This window comes from Metopolophium dirhodum, chromosome 1 (assembly GCF_019925205.1).
Source record: "Metopolophium dirhodum isolate CAU chromosome 1, ASM1992520v1, whole genome shotgun sequence".
NCBI classification, from domain to species: Eukaryota; Metazoa; Arthropoda; class Insecta; order Hemiptera; family Aphididae; genus Metopolophium; species Metopolophium dirhodum.
The window spans coordinates 78785331-78807261 of record NC_083560.1 but is presented as its reverse complement, the minus strand read 5'-3'; the positions used below and the strand labels follow the sequence as shown (position 1 = coordinate 78807261).

General features: G+C 36.9%; 2 protein-coding genes across 2 annotated transcripts in view; one reads left to right on the top strand and one right to left on the bottom strand.

Annotated features, from left to right (window-relative positions):
- Positions 1-21931, top strand: part of LOC132937152 (uncharacterized) — a 55625-nt gene that overhangs the window by 20962 nt on the left and 12732 nt on the right. The gene's annotated exons all lie outside the window — the stretch shown is intronic.
- LOC132942065 (filaggrin-2-like) lies at positions 981-19993 on the bottom strand. The gene is made up of 3 exons (XM_061010368.1): positions 19876-19993; positions 8890-9064; positions 981-3232 (listed from the first exon to the last, which is right to left on the bottom strand). Exons 1-3 carry the CDS (start codon positions 19991-19993, stop codon positions 2452-2454), a joined length of 1074 nt encoding a protein of 357 aa, XP_060866351.1. The 3' UTR covers positions 981-2451.

Below are 21931 nucleotides of genomic sequence, written 5' to 3'. Positions count from 1 at the left end.
GAATAATAGAGCGAACTGAATCAGAATTAATTCTCTAGAAAGCCATAATATAATTCATGCTCTAATAAATACATTATGAAAATAATCAAAATTGCTTGAACAAAAAAATAAAAAAAGAAAATATCTATGGATGGATACTAAAACTAAACATACGTTTTTATTGTTCGTCTTGGAGCATAATACGGTTATGGAGATGACAATATTAAAGTTATGAAAATATTATTGATAGATCGATATACGTATAACCAGTGGGTATGCCGAACCTCCTTTACTGCAGTCGCCACTGTTGACCGTAGTCCGAACAATGGAAAATTATTCATTTTTTTTTTAGTAAACTTTATTACGGAACAACTGAACAACAACAGTCAATATAACGTATATAACATTAGGTATATGGAATAGAAAACAATATTTTTTTAACAATTTTAACATTTTGGAGTAAGTCTGTTTATGTTTTTCTCAAAATATACAAACTTTATAATACCCTGTATTATAATATACCTATTATAAGGCGGTGGTGGTGATGACGACCACAACAGCCATCGTCATCATCGATTTGCATTACCAGCTTTCATCTGCCAGACACGGGCGAGTGGTTTACCAGTATTTATTTCAATAAATAGAATTAATATGACTACCTCGAGTAATAGTTGTGTCAAATCTTTTTTTTAAGTGTTTTGTATTTTTGCCTTTTATAGGTATGTCAAATTAAATGTAGTATAGGTACATTATTTTTTCAGTGTGATTCTTACAGATTATTTGAAAATATATTATTTGCAAACGATAGATTTAAGGTATATCCTCAAAGAGTTTACCGTAAAAAAATTAAGAACAATAAATGAAAGAAGAAAAAATTATTTAATGTAATAAACGTATTTATTAAATATGAAAGATATATTATAAACATTGTAATTACTACTTTTCGTTGTAAATTTATATATTTTTTTCTTTAAAAAATCAAATGACTATTTTTTTGTATATTAAAATCAGTTGGTTATAAATTAAAACTTGTTAAACTATATTATTAGTTGGTGAAAGACATAATTAGAAACAATTTTATAGATCGCTCCAAAATGTTCACATCCCAACGTTTAATCCGGAAGTGGTGGTAGCTTATGAACACTTAGGTTATAATAATATATTAATTTTTCTTACATTCCGGCATATATTCTTACCGAATAAAATTATTATAAGTTACATAATATTTTTCATTCGGTGATACCAGTCAATTAATATATTTTAAACATATAATATATAAAACTATTTTTTTTTAGTTTGACTGCTCTATTACGTGAAAATATTTGTGAATACATGTAATTTACTACCTACCTATGTGAAATATGTAATATGTATTGATATTATTATAAATATAAACACCTACAGTTATAGGTATATTATTCAGCCTTCCCATGTATATGGGTATGTTTTTTTGGAATATCCTTCGTTATAGATCAATTCAGTAAAATATTGCGTAAGCATATATCTACAGTTCCCCGCTGAGACTTTTATTCAAACTCGTAATTTTACGCCATAGAAGGTTGGTGAATTATATCAAATTTTGTTCATTTTATATTTGCAAGAGGGTCATAACTTGTATTGTTATTTATATCATATTTTCAATATAAAAGTTGACTAGGAAGTAAGGTCGCAGAATCAATAATACAATGTTCTTTATAAAAATTAAAAATGTTCATCAGCCATCTTGAATCTCAAAATACTCGTGCTCCGCTTTAAAAGGCGAATTTTTGGAAAATGCTTTCTTAGTGCACACTTTACATGGTGGTACGAAGGTGATGCGGGCCTAGTGAAGGCCGCGTGGGTGCGGTGATGTTGAGGTAGAGGTTTCACACGACAAAACAAATAAAGAAAAAACACAAGTTTTGCGATGTGAGGGTTAAATTTATTTCGCGGATGAACAAACAAGAAATCCGTTTGTGGCCCTGTCAGTCACTGAACAAAAAAAACAAATCAAACGGAAAAAAAAAAAAAAGAAACAGAGACGATCGGCCAGGGACGTGTGTGTCAGTGTCGTGCGGGTCGTCGGTAAAAACTGGTGACTTTATAATCCGGTTCACCCAACGGCCGGCCGACGGTTCACAGCGCGGGTGTCGCGCGCTGGCGTCGTCCGTCGTCGATTGGCGGTTTGTTTGAGAAGCGTAGCGCGGCTTTCCGCGTAAAAGGCTATTTGAATTCAAACAGCTATTACGCGGGACCGCGTCATACTCCCCCCCCAAACCGCCAACGGCGGTGGTGTTCCGGCCGTTGCCGGTGTCGTCAAAGGGTGTGTGTGAAGGGTGGTTGTGGTAGACACCTGTCCGTGGGTACGCTTTTCCAGCTGTGTTCAGCGGGCGTGGCCCTGGTGGTGTCTAGGCACGTTGGGGGGACGTGGGGGGACTGAAGTACATGAGGCTGACCTCCATGTCTTCAGTTCCAGCCGTGCCTGCGTCCGTCTCACCTAACAGGTCCGCCTCCTCTTCCGGGGATATTTCCATATCCGCGGTTTGAGGGTGAGCGGCTGTTAGGTTTTCCGCGGTTCCGGTTGTTCCGGAAGTGTTTGTCACCTCCGGCACCGTGGCCACGGTGAGGTCTGGTGTCGCAGGCTCTGGTTGTGACGGGGCGGGGGTTGCTGTTGACCCCGGTTTTTCCAGGCGGTGTTGTTGGGACGTCTGTTTGGCCTTGTAGTCCCGCATCCGCTGCTTGTTCCGGCGCTGGCGGGCGTTGAGCGTGGCCGGTGTTGTTGTCTCGGTGGTGGTGTTTGGTGTTGGCAGCGGGTTGACGAGCGTTCCTGGCGGCGGGATGGTCGACGTCCTTGGCGCTGGTGTCGGTCTCTCCATTAATGGTCGGGGTGGCAGCCTCACGGGTGCCCGAGTTGTCGACGTTGGTGGCGCCGGTCGAGTTGTGGCCGCGGGTCGTGCCGTGGCTACCGGTCGTGTCGCCCGTCTGGGGCTGCGTGACCTGTTGTGCCTCACCATGGTTGTGGGTTCCCCGCTTGTCGCTTTCATGAACACGGCTGTGCGGTCGACCCACCCCCGCGTGTAGGCTGCCCACAGTACCGGGTCCCGCTGCAGCTGCGCCGTGGTCATCTGGCGGACCCGTGCCGCCGTGGTGGTGTTCGTGCCCTCCTCCAAGCTGGCTGACCTCAGCAGCTGCTGGCTGCGTTCCAGCAGTTCCGCCGCTTGTTGGAGGGTGCTGGGTGTCGTTGATGGTGTACGCTCCATTGGTGCTATTCCGACTGAAATTATGTACACCAAATGCTATTGTGGGTTTATGGTTGGGGTGGGGGTTGGGTGGGGGGTGTTTTGGGCGTTGCGGTGTTTGCGCGTTTTAGGCAGGACACGTGGATCTTGCGTGTTGGCTGTTGGTCTGTGGTGAACACACCTTTGCCTACGCGTTTGTGTAGCTTTACCGGTCCCCACCATTTCGGTGCGAAGCCGGCGTGAAATTTTTTGTGCGCGTTTGACAGGTGGTGTGCCTTGTAGTACACTGTGTCACCTGTTTTGTACCTTGTGTCCGTCGGCCCACCTGTTACCGGTGGTGCGGTCAGTACATTGTTTTCGCGACTCGCCCTAGCCATGTTTATTTGTTCGATCGGGTTGTCCGCTGTCCGCGACAGTATCCAGTCCCCCGGCCTTTTTCCCTCTCTCCCGAGGACGAGTACCGATGGTGGATATCCTGTCCGGTCGTTACGCCTGTTCCTGATCGAAAAAAGAATGGGGGCTAGCTTGGTGTCCCAGGTGTTGTGGTTGCCGTCGATGAGTAGCGCGCGTAGACCTTTTTTTAATTCCTGGTTACGGCGTTCGACTGGGTTGGCCCTCGGGTGATATACCGGAGTTGTCCAGCCCTCGGCCCCCCACTGTTCGATAGCTTTACGCATATCGTTTGCTACGAACTGTGGGCCGTTATCGCTTAAGCACACACGGGGGTATCCGAAACGTGAAAAGAATTCTCGTTCAAGCGTTTCGGTTATTGTTTTTGTAGTGGCTGTTCCGAGGGGGTATGCCTCGGTCCATCTACTAAACAGATCCGTGGCGACCAGTATGTATTGTTTTCCCCTACTCGTACGCGGGTAGGGGCCCATGAGGTCTATGCTAACCACCTCCCAGGGGTGTCGGGGTATTCTGGTGGTCGCGGGGTCATCTGCGCGCGTGTTCAGTGGTTTGGTACACGCGCATATGTGACACGACTTGACGTACAGTCGGATGTCGTTTTTTTGTCCTTTCCAAAAAAACCGTTGTTTTACCGCTCTGTACGTTTCTTTCCAGCCCGGGTGGTTTGCGAGTACGTGATCGTGGTATGTCCAGATCACGTTCTGCGTCTTGTCCTTTGGGATGACTACGGGTGTGTGTTCGCCCAAATTTATCCGCAGAAGACCGTCGGTAAAAATGTATTTATTTTTTTTATCCGTGGTACTTCCGGTATTGTGCGCTGGGTCGTCCGTTGTCATGTTGCGCGCTGTGTCTCGTGTATTGGGGTCATTGGCCTGCCATGTCACGAGCATAGCGTGTGTGATTTTGGGACCACTAGTGGTGTTAGCCGGGTCCGTCGTGGCGAACAGATTGTCGGCCGGTGAGCTAGTAGCAGTGGTGAGTGGTGAGGTGGGTACTCCTACTAGTCGTTCCTCGAGGTGTTCCTCGTCTACCGGTGGCCCGGTGGTTGGGTTGCGGGATAGCATGTCCGGCGCCTCGTTCTGTACGCCGGGCACATGTGTGGTTTTGTAGTCCAGGTTAGCCAGCTGTAGTGCCCACCTGGTTAACTTGGAATTTGTGTTTTTGGCTCGGTGGAGCCATGTGAGTGCCGAGTTGTCGGTGAATAGGTCAAAGCGGCGGGCCTCTAGGTATGGTCTAAACTTGTCGGTTGCCCAGATTATCGCGAGGCACTCGCGTTCTACCGCGGCGTACCTTGTTTGCGTATCACTAAACTTTTTGCTTGCGTAGGCGATTATCCGCCTTTCGTCCGGGCTGTCACCCCGTTGGAAAAGGACGGCACCTGCTCCTATTTCGCTAGCATCAGTTTGTAGGCAAAACGGTTTTCCGTAATCTGGTGTCGACAGTTTTGGCGAATCGTACAGGGCGCGTTTTACTTTGGTAAATGCGGCCTGTTCGGTTTCGGTCCACGACCATTTGGTCCCCTGTTTGAGTCTATTCGTTAGGGGTGCTATGGTGTCCGCGTAGTTGTCGACAAACTGGCTGTACCAGTTGCAAACGCCCAGGAACTTCCGTAGGTCCCTCAGTTTGGTTGGTGGGGGGTAGTTTATGATGCCCTCTAGTTTCTCCGGTTGTTTGTCTATTCCTTCGGAGGTGACTAGGTGTCCGAGGAATGAAATTTCGGTGGCTCCGAATTTGCACTTTTCGGGGTTGCATGTGAGCCCGTGTCTCTGTAGACGTTCTAGAACTTTGTCCAAGTGGCACTGGTGTTCGTCCACAGTGTTCGAAAACACTACTATATCGTCTAGGTATACGCGGACGAACTCGTCCAGGTACCCCCTCAGGACTTCGTCCATTAATCGCACGAAGGTCATGGGGCTGTTTTTGAGGCCGAAGGGGAGGACTCGGAATTGGTATAGGCCCCGACGCGTCCGGAATGCCGTGTATTTTCGCGCGTTTTGGTTAAGTGGGACCTGCCAGTAACCCGACTTAAGGTCCAGGACGCTGAATACTTTTGCGCCTCTCATCTGACGTATCAGCGTATTGAGGTCGGGCATTGGGTAGGCGTCAGACTCAGTGATATCATTGAGCCGCCTATAATCAATGCATAGTCGGGGTGAGCCGTCTTTCTTTTTTGCTAGAACGATGGGTGCGGCCCACGGGGATGTGCTCTGTTCTACCAGTCCCTGCTCTTCCATGTCCCGTATCATGGTGTCGATTGTGGCCTGTTTTACCGGTGGGTAGGGATATGGTTTGAGTGCTATGGGTGTTTGATTTTTGAGGAGGATGTCGTGTTCAATTAACCTGGTGCGTCCTACCCTACCGTTGAATACGTCCGGATAGTTGCGTACTACTTCGGCGAGTTTCGCGCGTGTGTGGTGGTCACCGTTTATTGTTAATTTGTCGACATCTAGTGCTGGGGTTGAGGTGGGTGTCCGCCCTTTCCAGCACGCTGTTGTTCTCCTATCCGAACCTAAATGGATAGTGCTCGTTGTGTAGTCCCAGGTGACTTCGTTTTGTACGAGAAAGTCGTGACCTAGGAGCATATCGCAGTACAAATTTTCCAGAATGGCTGCGTTGAAGGTGACCGTGAGGTCTCCGATTCTGGCTACGAATGTGGAGGTACCACTTGTCATTGTGGTATGTCCGTCCGCCATTCGTACCTGAGTTGGTTGTCCGTGTGGGGGTGTGCCATATTTATGTGCTATGTTCGGGCTTACATACGATTTTTGTGCTTGTGAGTCGAGTAGAGCTGTTACGGGGCCTGACCTAAATTCGAGTTCGACCGCGGGGGTCGGAATTTTGTCGGGGCATACACGTTTAGCGTTATTCGACGGTGGTTGTGATGTATAGCTGGGTAACTGGTTCTTAACCGCGTTATCGGTACCATGGGGAGCGGTTTGCACCGCCATTACCAGAGCATCCGTTTCGGTTACCTCTGTGCTATGGGTGTGTACCGTATGAGTACGTGTTAATTCCGTAGTAGGGGTCGTTGTGTGTGGTGATGATGACCTGCTACTTAACGGAATTTTAATTTTTTTGATGGGTGATATATCTGATGACGCCGAGTTTATCGATGCGCGTTTGATAGTTATATCCCCGTCTGTATTGCCGAGCGTTGTGTGTGGTGGCGTGGTTGTATGTGTGTGTGTGTTTGAGGCGGCGGCGTGGACAATTGTCCGTCGACTCATTTCCCGTTTCCCGAACGCGGCGTGTTCCCGGGGCAGTCACTGTTCCAGTGAGGACCTCCACAGTACCTGCACGGGTTGGGCGGTTGCGTTTTACCTGCAGTACCGTCCCGTGTACGCGGTTGCGGCTTCGGTTGGGGCGGGCGGGTTTGTGAATATGATTTGTACGCCGGTTTCTGCTGTTGTTGTGTGGGCGTTTCGTCTGGTGTGTATTCCAGGATTCCAGCGACCCGGCGGAGGTCTCCGAAAGTCACTGGTCTCTGCAATCGGATATGTGTGCGGTATTCGTTGCGCGTTAGACCGGCTATCGTACCGACTAGCTGTGTTTCAGATAGCCCGGTATTGACGCGGCGCGCGAGTTGGTTTTTTTGTGTCACGAACTCCGTAAGCGATTGCGTTTGTGTTTGTCGGACGGATACTATCTCAGCCCGCAGTCGTGATTGTATTTCCACGTTGTCGAATTTTTCTAAAAATTCGGCGCGGAACTCATCCCAGGTGAGGTCCAGTAGTCTGATGGTGTTCCACCATGTACTGGCTGCACCCTTCAGCTGCTGCGTGACAATATTAGTCCAGGCCGACCTATCTATACGCGTTTGGTACAATATCGATTCCGCTTTGTGTATAAATCGTACCGGGTCCTCAGGCGTTGTTCCGAGGAACTCCGGCAGCGAATGTTTCGCTGCACATACGTCGTCGTATGGTATCAGCGTCGATTGTTGTGACGCATAGGTGTGTGTGGAGGAGGGGGCATGGTATAAATTTGGCGTGTCATCGAAACGTACCGAACGTTCGGCGTGCTGGTTACCCGCGGACGGCGGTTCGCGTGCCGCGGAGTACCTCGTACCGTATTCCGTGTTGTTCGATGACACGTTGTGGTGGGGGCGGGTCGGTGCTGTCCCTTCCGGTTGGTGTTCCGGTGCTTGGCGTGCCATACCCATTTCCAGGCGTCGCATTGTTTCTGCAATGCGGCGTTGGTCGTCGCCAAAGCGGGCCATGCAGTCCTCGAGCATGGTCAGTCGCGATTCCAAACTGTGCCCATGCGCCGAGTTTTCCGCCGCTTGCCGTACCTCCTTAATTATGGACCGACTCGCTTGAATCATGTCCATAGCCTGTTGGTGTGTGGGTGTGGGTGGGATGTTGGTGGTGATGTTCGATGGCTGGGCGGGTGATGATTCGACCGGTTGGTTTTCCCTTTGTCCGGCGTCAAGTATTTGACCTGTTGTCGGGTTGTTTCCGGTATGCCCGGCGGGTTCCATAGGCGGAAACCGGACTTCATTGGCCTGTAGGTTCAGGTCCGTGAAGTGTTGTATCAACCGGATTTCAAGATCATCCTTCGCGCCCGTATCCGACAACTCGCGCTGGCTGCATTCGTAGCGCAACTCCGCGGCGGTCAACTCATTAATATATTTTCCCGACATGACGTCCGGTTGTTTTTCCGGTGTTGTTTACGGGAAAATCTAAAATGTGGCTGTTGTCGGTGGAACGGTCGTCGCGTTCCTTCGATCAGCTGTGTTGACCGTTTATCGGTGTTTATTTGCGTACGGAATGTAGGTCAGTGGGTTGTTATTGTTTTGTTATTGCGCTTGCCGGGCGATCACAGTAACCGGTTTTCGCGGAGTGTTGTCGCGGATGCGCGTGTGTGCGTTATCCGGCCCACTACTGCGATTAGGGAAGACGGCGGCTGTCGCTTTGGGCGGCGGCGACGGCAGTCCGATTATGTGGTATTTCTGTCCCAGGTAATCGCGTGTTGACGTTATCGGTGGTGGTGCTGGGCGGTGGTGGTGTGACCCTCTCGCGCTCTTGCGTTCCTACCTACCTACGTCGTGTGTGTGTGGACTTTGGAGCGTCGCGCGCGGTGTAGTCGGTGCGTCCGTAAATCGGGCGGCGCGGCTGGTCGTTACGTCCTTATGTAATATATTACGTAACGCCGGTTTTTCCGTTTTCGCCAGCTAACCACGTTTTTGTCGGATCGCGTCGGGGACTTTTTTCCCAAGTCGCGCAACGGGAAGGGTATATGATGGTGGTAGTAAGGGGTAAGTTAATAAGTTTTCACTTACCGGTGATTCCTGTACGGGGAGCCAGTTGATGCGGGCCTAGTGAAGGCCGCGTGGGTGCGGTGATGTTGAGGTAGAGGTTTCACACGACAAAACAAATAAAGAAAAAACACAAGTTTTGCGATGTGAGGGTTAAATTTATTTCGCGGATGAACAAACAAGAAATCCGTTTGTGGCCCTGTCGGTCACTGAACAAAAAAAACAAATCAAACGGAAAAAAAAAAAAAGAAACAGAGACGATCGGCCAGGGACGTGTGTGTCAGTGTCGTGCGGGTCGTCGGTAAAAACTGGTGACTTTATAATCCGGTTCACCCAACGGCCGGCCGACGGTTCACAGCGCGGGTGTCGCGCGCTGGCGTCGTCCGTCGTCGATTGGCGGTTTGTTTGAGAAGCGTAGCGCGGCTTTCCGCGTAAAAGGCTATTTGAATTCAAACAGCTATTACGCGGGACCGCGTCAAAGGTATACCTCAAGCTATTATTGTTTAGGCTCTACTTTGATCAATTAGTTAGTCAGTTCAATTATATTATAATATTATAGACATCCCGCCTGCCGTTGTCTGTGAGATTAACTTATGATATGGGAGCAGTATATTATCAGGCGCCACTGTTGTATATCACATTCGTCCCGGTTTCCCACTTTTCCGGTCAATTTTCCTAATTTTTTCTTTTTCCTGACAACTACGAACACAACAAAAAATAAATCAGCCAAATCGGTCAAGTCGTTTTTGAGTTTTAGCCAGACTAACAAAAATCGTTTGATTTTTTATTAATATATATATAGAAAACGTCGTTTTAGTAAGTAATTTGTCGTTATACACTTAGTTATTAGTGGCGTAGCCAGAAATTCCAGATTTGGGAATGGGAGAGGGCAAGAACTAATGATGTATGTTCACTAATTCCAAAATGACAGATAGCTAGAGTATTGTGTGAGATGAAAAACGTGTGTCGGTTAATACTTAATACTTACTATAATAATTACAAAAAAAAAACAGATGGGTACGAATTTAATTATAAAAGCATTCTATGCTATGAATATTGATACACCAAAATGATTTAACGTCTTCAGATGGGCGGGCCACAGGTGTTTAATCATAACCATTTAATTTAATCAAAGCCCATGTCTATTATAAATTTCAAAGCAAAGATTTTAACGTATTTAATACAACTCTGATGCAGACTTTATTGCAGAGTTTTTTTTTACGTTTAGAGTTTATTGACCGTAGAGAAAAACGAATTCCAAACTAATAACGAGTTAATTCCACCCATTTCAATTATTACAATCTAAAATGCACAGAGCGTCAAAAATGTAGGTATTACCTATATAAATTATTGATATTTTTAAAATACAAAACAACCTCAATAAATTTTAGGTTCTGTAAATTTATTTTCAAATTTATGGAAGGCATTTTCGTAAATTTTTTTTAAAGTAAAACTTCATTCTTGAGGTGTGGGTGGAAAAAAAATAGTAACGATAAATGAAACGACAGAAAAAATGAAACGACACGTTTGTTTATTTATTTATGTCCATAGCAACCGTTAATAAACAAAAATTACATATTGTTTTTTTTGTATTGATTTTTCTCACTCTCTCCCTAATTCACTTATAATTTCACGGGCCCAATTTTTTATGAAAGAAGTTTTTCTTCCGCAGTATGTAATGGTGGACTCACACACTTTCTCACTTTTTTAATTTATCATTTGTCTTTTAAATCATAATAAACCATTGCTGATAAATTGGATATAATTTAAGGTCAAGTATAGAATTTTTAAAATAAATTGGGATTATATTTGAGTTTCATGATTTTTAAGGAATTTGAAATGTTTTTACTTTTCTTTTCACTTTTCTTTATGTTATAACTACTTGAAAGTGTTTAATTCTTTTGATATAGACTTGATAATAAGACAATTTTAAGTTATACCGTGCTCATTCAATATTTCTCAATAATTTGAAGTAGGAAAGACTTATGAGAAACTTCAAGTTATTGAGTGCTAGATTTTTTGAGTGGTTTGAAATAACTAGAGGAAAAAATATCGATTTAGTTATAAAAAATATAAACAATTTATTTGAACATTTGTGTATGCAATGTTTAATGATTAATAAATAATAAATAAATAAATAACAATAATGTAGCACTAATAATATTGTCTGGTTTTTAAATAGATTTCGAACAATAATGATTTTGATTAATTGTATATAGGTTGTAGGAAGTTCACACAATTGTACTATTGTATATCCATTTGGACTCGTTGTTTTAAATTTATATAAATATCAGTATGTTTAACTATATTTTATATTAAACGTGAGGTTTTATTCTGTTATTTTTTAATAAACAGAAATAGTATTTTTGTTTAAAATGTTCAATAAAAAGATTGTTAATGTAGTATTATGTTCAAAATTATTTAGTAATGTTTTTTTTTTTTTTATTCAATTGATTAAATACTTTGGTATGCATAATGGATGCGTTTGGACCCGTAACGAAAAATTTCCCGTAAAATGCTAAACTTCAATTAGGTACTTACCCAAATTTTTTTCAAATAAAAAATGGTTGGCAAAGGGTAGTAAACAATGAAAATGTTCTCATTGATCATTCAATCATACTTAAACAACTTTGAACTACCGAGATTTGAGTAAAAGAAACATCGAATTGATGCACATTGTTACCTGTTTCACCCTAAATTTTACTTTGAATTAATAACTATGTGTACCAAATTCATTGTTTTTCTTTGAATTACCGAGAATTTCAAATTATCGAAGGGTCCTTTATTGACAGTTCATTAATTTGTGATATTCAACGAATATGTATTAAAAAAATTAAATTACTTAACAATTTATTGTTTTTATTGATAATTATTATTTATATACGTTTTTATTCAGTTTGATATTCTAATGTTTTAAAAAACCTATTCTCAATAGGTAAATAAAAATCAAAAACTAGACAAATCAAAAAGTTTTTTTTTATGTCTTAAAGATCAGATATCGTTGTAGACTTTGAGCGGAGCGTAATGTATTGATTTTACAATGATGTATGTTTTTTTTTCTATCTGTCAGTAACATTTAGGGTAATAAAAATCCTCCAATTTTCGGTAAATTAAAGAATTGTCATCTATCAATTTTTGATATTTTATTGTAATTCAAAAAAGAATAACCCTAGACTTGAAATGTTCACCAAATATTTATATAAGCATTAGTAAATGCATGGTAAAATGTTTAAACTATTTTGGGCTGTTTTGAGCTATTCTTAGCCATGACAATTTTTTCAAATTATTTAAATTATTCTTCAGTCAGAAATTCATAAGCGTTTTTCTTTTCATAGTAACATTAGACACTTTAATAAAATGTTCCCAACAAGTTTTTTTCCTCCATCAAGAAGCAAAAATTCACCGGAAAGTCACACTATTTAAAGCTATGAGATATTTTCGAATTTTATAGTTTTTTTTCTAACTATTAAATTTGATTATTTATACAAGTATGTTAAGCTGAGACAACGTCTCCACTCAGAATCGTTTTTCATAACAATGATTTATCATTTAATTCAAATATAACATATGCATTATAACGACATGCTTGATAACTACTGTACAGAAGAGCCGTAACCTCTAAAGAGAGGTCTACCTTTTTTTAAATTTTAAGTTTAAATTTGATAATCTAATTAAATATGTCACTGTATTTTTTAGTTGTTTTCCATTTTTTTCGTACAGAATGTTGTGAACATTTTACACTATCGTTTAAAATGTAGTAAATTGTGAAATTTCACAGTATAAAATATAAAGAGTTTTCATCGTTACAAAAACAAATAGATAGTATCAAAACGAAGACCATAGGAATTTATTTACATAATTTATTAAACATAAATTAACATGAAAAAAATTTCAAAAACTCGTAGTGAAATCTAATTCTAAACTAAACATTAAAATATATTAATATGAAATAATACTTTGCCATCGTTTCATGGGATAATATGTTCTTTGGTATGCTAACACTTTTATAAATCCCTTCTTTAGAACTTCACTACCGATACGAGAAATATTTTTAAATTGTTTTATCTTATAGAAAATAGCGTAGCATTAAATTCTATAAATTCTATGACATTTATACTTGCATTAGTATTCGTCGTCTTAATAAAATTCCCAAGATTCTTCTGAATGCAAAACTCGCCGCTTTTGTAGTATAAGTAAATTATAGGTTAACTCCCAAGTTGCAGTGTATGTGCTTTTTGGTTCAAATAGTATTATTTTTAATACTCATACAAAAGATTGAAATTACAGCTAAGACAGGTATCGGATCCGAGGAAATATTCTAAAAAATTAACGTTATATACTGTATAGAGACAAACATTAAATTATCCTATAATTATAATATTATTATTATTACAAAATGTAATAAACCTTGTCGAGTTGGACGTATGTAAATAGTTAAATATTGTTTGCATTGTTACGCGTGCTGCTTTGTGCTTACCTTTTTTATTACGAACGCTATCGAAAGTAATGCTCTATAGTATAATATATTTGGCTAATTTTAATTAATTAAATAGTTTAAAAAGATCAACAAATTATCTTTAGGATAATGTTTGAAGATTTGTAGAGGTATAACGAATACGAAAGTTTGATTCATAATTAAATACTCATTTGTAATATAAATTATACAAGTACGTATACAGGTATTTAAAACTCTTTTATTTGAAAACCAAATACTTAAAAGTTTAGTCCTTTTATAGTTGTATCCAACATTGCAGTGCGTTCAAACAATGTTTTAATAATTAAAACAATACAACTATCATCTTAAAAATTAATTTTAGAATATTTTAATTTTAAAACTGTAGTAGGTACTAGGTAGGTACTTCGTTATAGGGTTAATTTTATGATTTAAGGATAGAAGAAAGATTATTTCGGTCAACGTTTTCAACGAGACTTTTACAAGACCTATCCTCAGGCATATACATCAGATAAAGTCAAAAGTATCACAATGTTTATTAGAATCCAAACGTTACTTTCATTATAATATTAATATATATTATATCGTTAGTCAATTTGCATTCAAAAAAACCAACATTGTACAGATAGCTATAGTATTAGAGTAAATTTACCTATTACCAAATTTTAATTTGCTAGTTATGATCATTATTAAATTGTAACATTTTACATAGATCCTCATAACTAGCTTACAAAATTTAAATATCGTAAAAAATCTAACGCAAGAATATAGGTAACATTCTTAACTTTAAGTTTGATAATAGATCAACTCAATCTAACACTAAAGTTATCAACACAGGGTTGGTTCTGCTGAATGGAAATTTGTTGCACGAGGGTTGGAGAAAGGAGAAAATACTGTGCTAAAGGAACTAAGAGGAAGATATACTTTTTAATTTTTATTGTAAAATTATACCTGGGGAGAACAGTGCTTACGGAGATCGGTTAAAAGTAATTTTAGAGAATACTAGTCCGCGAGTTACACAATTTAAAATAAACAATATTCTTCTGAAACGTCGGATCCATTTTTTAAAATAGTGCATAACGAAAGAATGATAAAACTGTTTAAAAATAATTTCTTGTAACTTGAATTGTAAAATAAATATGAAATATATTCCAAAACGGATATGTATAATGCATGTCAGTCGATATGTGTGGATATGTTTTAATGAAATTTCTATGTAATTTCGTATTCATGGAACAACCAACAAAGAGCACGACGTAGAACCATCCATAAAATACGTACTTTGAATTAATATTTAAATAATATTGTATTTACATTTTTTCATAAATAATTTGTTAAAAACATCTTTATTTATATCCCTTAAAAATTTAACTGTCTGAACACAGTTTTTTCTGTCACAAATTTAACACTTTAATGTTAATAATAAATATACTATCGCAGTACATTTATTATAACAGATATAATTATTATTTTTATTAAATTGTTGAAGAAATTATGTATATTTACCGAGTGGGGAAAAGGATGGTTTTTCATATGATATGGGTAGGCACTATAGTCGCGTATTCAGCGCACGGATAGGATAATAACATACATGTTTATACATTTTTTTTTTATATATGTACAAATTAATATGTGTCACCATTTGGCACGATTTTCCAAAATTATTATAGTGTCAAATCGTGCCATTAACATTACAAATCGAGTTATACCTACGTATAATACTTATAAGTAACGTTTTGCAAGGAGGGATCACGTATAGCGAGGTGATGGAATATATATGTGGACACGTTTTTATACTCGAAACGGAGAAGATGAATTATTTTTAATTTAAATGTATTAATTTATTCTATTTCATATACGTAGTAACTAATAATGAATATTTATATGTAATTATATAACTACAATGTATTAATATAAAAAAATCATAAATACATTTTTAGTTAAAAATATAATATTTAGATTTCACAATTAAGCTTAAAAAATGTTCTAGTCAATAAAACAGATAATTTGGTTTATTTTGTAGAAAACATTAACGAATTTGATTATTTCTGCACAATTCCTTTAAGTTGCCCTTGTATTGGTGGTGTAGTTCTAAACATTAGGCTTGTACTTACATCGTGATAAGAAGAGATTTAAGATTTGAATGTAACAGTAAATGTTTACAATAACATAACATAGATGAGATAGCAAGTAGGTAGGTACGCACTGTACAAAACAACATGGATATTTAGATTAACTTAGGCATACTGTATACTATTCTTATAATGATGATAATTCCGAAATAGGTTAATGTTAATTTTTAAAACTATACATATCTTAGTAGCTGTATTAAACGAGCTTCTAAGACCAAACGACTTATGCCATTTAGTCATTTAGACAAAGTTAAATTAATATTTTTTTTATACCTGAGATATAAATTATGATTACATAATAAGAATATAAGATAATATCTGTATGCGTATATATATATATATATATATTAATAGTACCAGATATTTTTTAAATAACCTATCAATATTAATTATTTTTTGTTGGTTCATTATAAACAAAATTCGTATTAGTAATACTAGATAATTGTATTACAAATCTAATTTATTTATTAAGTGTTATTTTTAGATGGTTTAAATGAATATCATAAGTGTAACAACAAATTTCCATACCATAGGACAAGTGAAATATATATTATTCCTAATTGTTTAATAATGAGTAAATCTCCTAGGTTTCGGAAAACATAAAAGAATTTACGGGTTTGTTGTATTAATTAATAGTCTATATTATGATAAGTTTGCAATTAATATTATCTGGACTGCTGAAAAATTCTGAAATTACCGTTTGCGTTTATAATTATTATCGATCTAAAGAAAGTGTTCTTTAGTGTACCTATACGACTTTTTAAACTTATTTTATTTACTGTCCCCAAAAAAATGTTCTTATATAAAAAAAAAATCCTAGCTCGATTCCAAAATAAGTTTACAAAGAAGTAAGAACAATCATACATAAACTTGATTTTACTTGAAGTTTTGAAATGTTTGGTTTCACAGACCATTACACACAGCTGTACCAGAAACTTGTAAACAGATGGGCTGCATTTCCAGGAAACTGTTGTATTATGTAGTACACATACTTAGAGAAGACCAAGATTAAACTTGATTCACCGCATTTTACACATTGATAAGATGCGAACCCTGGTGTGCCCACGGGGCTGACAATTATTTTGACGTAGTGAAACATGGTTTCAGTTTTTGCACCGGTTATCAATTTTATTTATGGCTTCTGCAGCCCATCGGAACTGGGGAGTAAAGTTAAATAAATTATAACGACTTAGTTGTTTTCTTAACGACGCGACTCAATGCAAAAAAATGAAAGCGAATAAATCATTGTTTTGTGATGTCTCCCAATTTATTATTGCAAAGTTTGGCGTACCTTCACAATTTAATTTATTCATATCAGCAAAAACGCTTATAGCTGTGATATATTTTATACTTGTTTTAATAATGATGCAGCGCACTGAAACTAACCAATAAATTAAAATAAAACCTAATCAAATCATTTTTGGGAATTTAGTTTAAAATTGAGCAATGAAAATTAAAATATTGTTTGGAAAGTTTCATTGGCTTATATGTTGTATATTTGTTCATATATTCCATTAATTTAAATATCTGCCTGGTCTTCAAGGCTTTCTTTAGTGCCCCACTTGTTGATATTGATTTTCCAACTGCATTAGGTACGCGTTTACCAGTAATTGTTTGTTTGTTTTTTTTTCAAGAAGAAATACTTTGTACAATTTTTTATGTTGCTGGGACTGAACATTTTTCTGAAATGCTTATTGGACCATTATTTCTTATTGTGTTTCGTAATAGATACATGAAAAAAACTATTTTCATGAAGGACTGTACATACAATGTCTAAGAGTTTTCGTATTTTTATTTAAATTAAAATAAACTCTTGATGAAGTCGAACTAAAAAATATATTTTAAGTTAAAAATATTCCAATGCGAATTAACTCCAGAAACAACTATGTAGGTATTTGCATTTACCAATGAATTATCAATTATAACTCGAGTGTTGTATTATATGATAATTTATACAATGCATATGAACACGCTTAAACATGCTCTTTGTGGCCGATTTTTTTATATTTACTTGGGGGATTTGAGTTGGGCTCTTTCCTCCGGTCAAGGAGACTAAATTTACCTACTCTTAATCAAGCCAAAAGCGTTTTGATTTACTCCAAAAAGTAGGTACTTAAGTTGGAACTCTCAAATCTGACATCAAATAATTTTTGAAAACATTTATTTATTTCCGAAAACGTATCTTAATTGATTTATCAAGAAATGTATTATATATTTATATCCAATCGAAAATGTTTAATTATTGGTACAGAATAGTACTTGCGATATAATGACAGAAGTATTTAGGTTTCTTTCAAGGCATTGGGAGCTTTACTCTGTTTAAAAATAAATGATGATTTATGACTAATATCCGAAAGTGTATTATTGAAAAGTGTACATACATATATATGTGTGGTATAAGTATTACCTATATATGGTCAAAATAGAGATCACAGCCTATTCTTTTAGTTTTTTTGGTACTTATAACTCTAAATTTACTCAATGTTTTATTTGAAACCCATGAATATCCATGAATATCACTCAAATGAATATTACTTTAACTATATTATTTCAATAACAAGGGGCAATAATTTTGATTGTAATTTGTAAGTGCAAATCTAAGTAAGCACAAACGTACGATATGTATTATGATAAATTAATAAAATAAAAATTACAATTTGTTTTAACTCGATGATAACTTACCTTGTTATTAGTACGCCAAAATTGATACAATGTATCCTTTTTTTTTATCACATTACTGTGTTCTAAATTATAATGTTATATTATGCTAAAATTAGAGTAAAATTATTTAATATTAAATCAAAAGAAGAGTATTCACATAATGAAGGCAATGTTTTTATGTCTATAATCTATATTCTACATGAACGTACGTCGACGTTTCCATTTTAATGGTACGATAATCAATAATATTATTTTTATTTTTGTACTTACTTAATATAATATTATTTACTATTTAGCGTTTTCAGTTTACAAACTAAGCTTCAAAAGAAACATTCTCGTCATTAAATTGCATTATAACTTATAAATGACTGAGCTATACGGTAAAATAGTAAACAATAAATAATGTCATCGAGCTGTAGCGTTTGATTAACACAGTGGTGTTACCTACCTGTAAAGTTATTTAGTAAAAAGTTATCCACGTTTTAATGTAGTTTTGTTCATAATATTATGTATATTTAAATTAATTTCACGTTCATGGGTACAACACTCCTTAATGACCCCTTTCCGCTATCGTCCCTGGCAAATGCAATAATACACAAGGACGGTTTTGGTGATAGAGTATAAGAGGTGGAACCTCACCTAAAATGTTGAGTAAATTATATGTTTTTCACCAAGTACCTACTTAATATTATATTAAATCTACTTTTAAATGATTTATAGGAAAACAGTCATTGCACAGAACCATTACGTTATTAAATCATCAACAACATAGCCGTAGCTGTCTATCCTTATGTTGAAGGTAAAAATAAAAATTATACACACACACACGCACCATTGTAAAATATAATGAACTGCGTATGCGTAACTTAGTCAACCAGCTAAGTTGACGTTTCTTGTCGTTTTGGACACAAGTTACCACAACAAGTGTTTTGGTTTTTGGTTTTTTTTATCTTAAGAATATCATAAGTTAAATTGCTTATACATTATTATGAATATTATAGGAACGGAAGCAGTTTTTTATTTTTTTTTTTTTTTGTTCTTAAACCTGGCATTTATGGCCATTAGCTGTATAGGTTTGTGTATGTCTTAATGTCGGTATGGGGGGTAGGGCACGTGTGTGTTGGGTTTGGCAGAGTTTTTGATTGGGCACCCGTAGGTATCTGCCATGCCGGGGGGGGGATGGCGGCACTTGTTCTCCGGACACCGTGACTTGCCCGAAGAAAAATGCCGCCCGTGACCAAGGAATCGAGCCGGCGACGGCTGCGTCGCAACCGACGCCTTAGACCGCTCGGCCATTCCGTCCTCCAGTTGGTTTTATTATTGGAAATGTCATACTGACTTTGCCTACTTCTATTTTGCTGGTTTTTGCTCCAGACAAAACAAACTTAGATTTTTTTTTTTTATTTGCTGTGATGTAGTTACGTGTATAGTTAGTTTATTATGTTTTATTATAAATAGAATGAGTATACCATAAATTGCCACACCAAAAATATATGGCAAGCATCACCACCGATAATATTGATACCTACTCTCTGTTGCATGTAAAAATCACGAAAAGCTATAGATGATAGCAATATCATACTCACGTTTATTATAAATTAATTTTAATGAGATGTTATAATTAACTTGGTAATATAATATTGTGAAACTTGTAGTTACATTTTTGTCGAAGAATTAACTTGAATAATATTCCCTGAATCGTCGCTGTAAACCCGAATCGATTATTACAAATAAAAATATGCGTATCTTCAAGAATATTTTTACTCACTACATTTATTTTGCATCTCAATAAAAATGTGACCGCTGACAGGATCTGAATCAAGAAGTCAGAAATTCCTGTAGATGAGTAGGCGGTGACCTTCACGTCTTTGCGCCTTTGCATTTTATATTTGTTATTTATAAACAAAAATCCACCGTATTTTTCGATATCAATAAATGGCTACGTGTTGTTTTTACGTGCAGCCACCGGACGGTCGTGGCAGTATTCATAAATAATATTATAACTCCACATAAACCTTTATTTTAAAACTATTTTTTCTTCTTTATTATTTTCTCAAAACGCTTTTATCGCTGTACAATAACAGTCTAAGAACTTATTATTGTGTTCTTTGAAATCGAACCTTGAAATAAATATATAAATATACATATATTTATTTTTTATTTTAAATCGCTTTGTGCAGTCGGACTTACTTTAATAGCTTTTAGCTGCAAAAAAAAAAACATTAAAAAACAATTATTTTTATACACCTTGAATGTATATAGCATGTAATCCATATACGTATATCAGAGTTTACCGTTTATTTTTATTTAGTAAGTTAGTTATTATTATTATTTTTTTAAACATTATTAGTTACAATATAAAAGCATCGTTTAGTAATGCCAGATTACCTATTGTTCAGAAATTATTTGATAAAAACTTTACAATTCCTTTGCTTTTACCTACTCCCAATTATATTTGATAGATACTCGTTTAGAAAAATCGAACTAAATAAAATAATGGAATTCACCAGGTGCGAATTCGATAATAGTACAATATGGGTAAAAATATTATATAGTATTTATATATGTGAATTAATATCAATTATTGTATTATTTCAATCACAAAATTACGATCACACGGCGTTTTAGATAGGCTATTTAGGTACATTGATAACTTTCATAGATTATCTTAATCGCCAGATGCTTCAATAATAAAATACTATGATTTCACTTTTGCGGATTGCACTTTCACCACATATTTTCAACTTTTGCGAGTTAAAATTATTCAGTTCAAATGGTAATTATTCCACCCGTGGCATTAGTGTGTAACTAATGTTATTGTTAGTAAAATATGTTTACGCACTATTACAATTTGGAAAAAAAATTAAGCTGAATCATAAATTCTGAAAAAGGTACAAACGTATACTGAAATATTGTAATTCACTGTGTTTATAGTTGCGAATACCGGTCAATTGGTTTTTATTTGTTTTCATAAACTAATAAATTATGTAAGTTAGTAAATATACTTGAAATTCTAAACCCAGCATAACATGTGAACGCAGCATATTTTGTTTCAAATTATAGGTCTATGTTTAATTTGTATAACTTTTTCAGAAGTTTTCAACTAGGAGAAAGTATCTTATAACTTTAAATTAAACTATTAAAACATTAATTGTTTAATTGTATGACCCAGTTTAGTGCAGTGTATACAATGGTGACCATAGTATGTCTCTTTTCAAGCCTCATTTACTAGGGTCGTCTTGTCCTAAAATAAAGAAGCAAACTTCAAACGGGACGGATTTTATCTCATTTAAAAAAGATAGTGCTTGTGTTATTATTATACCTGAATACACGAAAACAACCTGTGAACGAAATAAATACAATAAAATATGTTTAAAATTAAATCCAAATAGTTATGAGTATAACAGTTTTTACGTAACGAGTGTCAAGTACAGATGAATAATATTGTTAGCAATAAGCATAAGACACGTAGTATTGCACAGTGTTTTATTACGAACTCGCATGGCTGTCACATATTTTAACAACAAACCTTACCTACTATCAAGAAACGTTATCTCTAAGACATCTTAAAAATAATATAAAAACGATTTAACATTATTAAATCTTTTTTTTTTAGAGCTAAGCTCAAAAAATAAATGGTTTTTATTTTATTTTGGAAATATGGTCACTCTAGCTAGACTCCTATATAGTGTATCTTTTCAAACATTTTATTGTTGCGACTGCCAAAATAGATCAATAATAAAGTCAGTTACTGAGGTAACTCCGATACCACCTTGCAATGAAGACTAATTTCAGCTTGATTATCAGTTTTACCAGTTTT

What these genes read in the sequence shown, in the direction of transcription:
- LOC132942065 (XM_061010368.1), bottom strand. Translation starts at nt 19,993, where the DNA reads ATGCAAAGGCGCAAAGACGTGAAGGTCACCGCCTACTCATCTACAGGA. An exon ending in ATGCAAAATAAATGTAGTGA is followed by an intron (nt 9,065 to 19,875) that starts GTAAAAATATTC and finishes AGTGACCGACAG; the next exon opens with GGCCACAAACGGATTTCTTG. An exon ending in TCCCCGTACAGGAATCACCG is followed by an intron (nt 3,233 to 8,889) that starts GTAAGTGAAAAC and finishes ACATAATTTCAG; the next exon opens with TCGGAATAGCACCAATGGAG.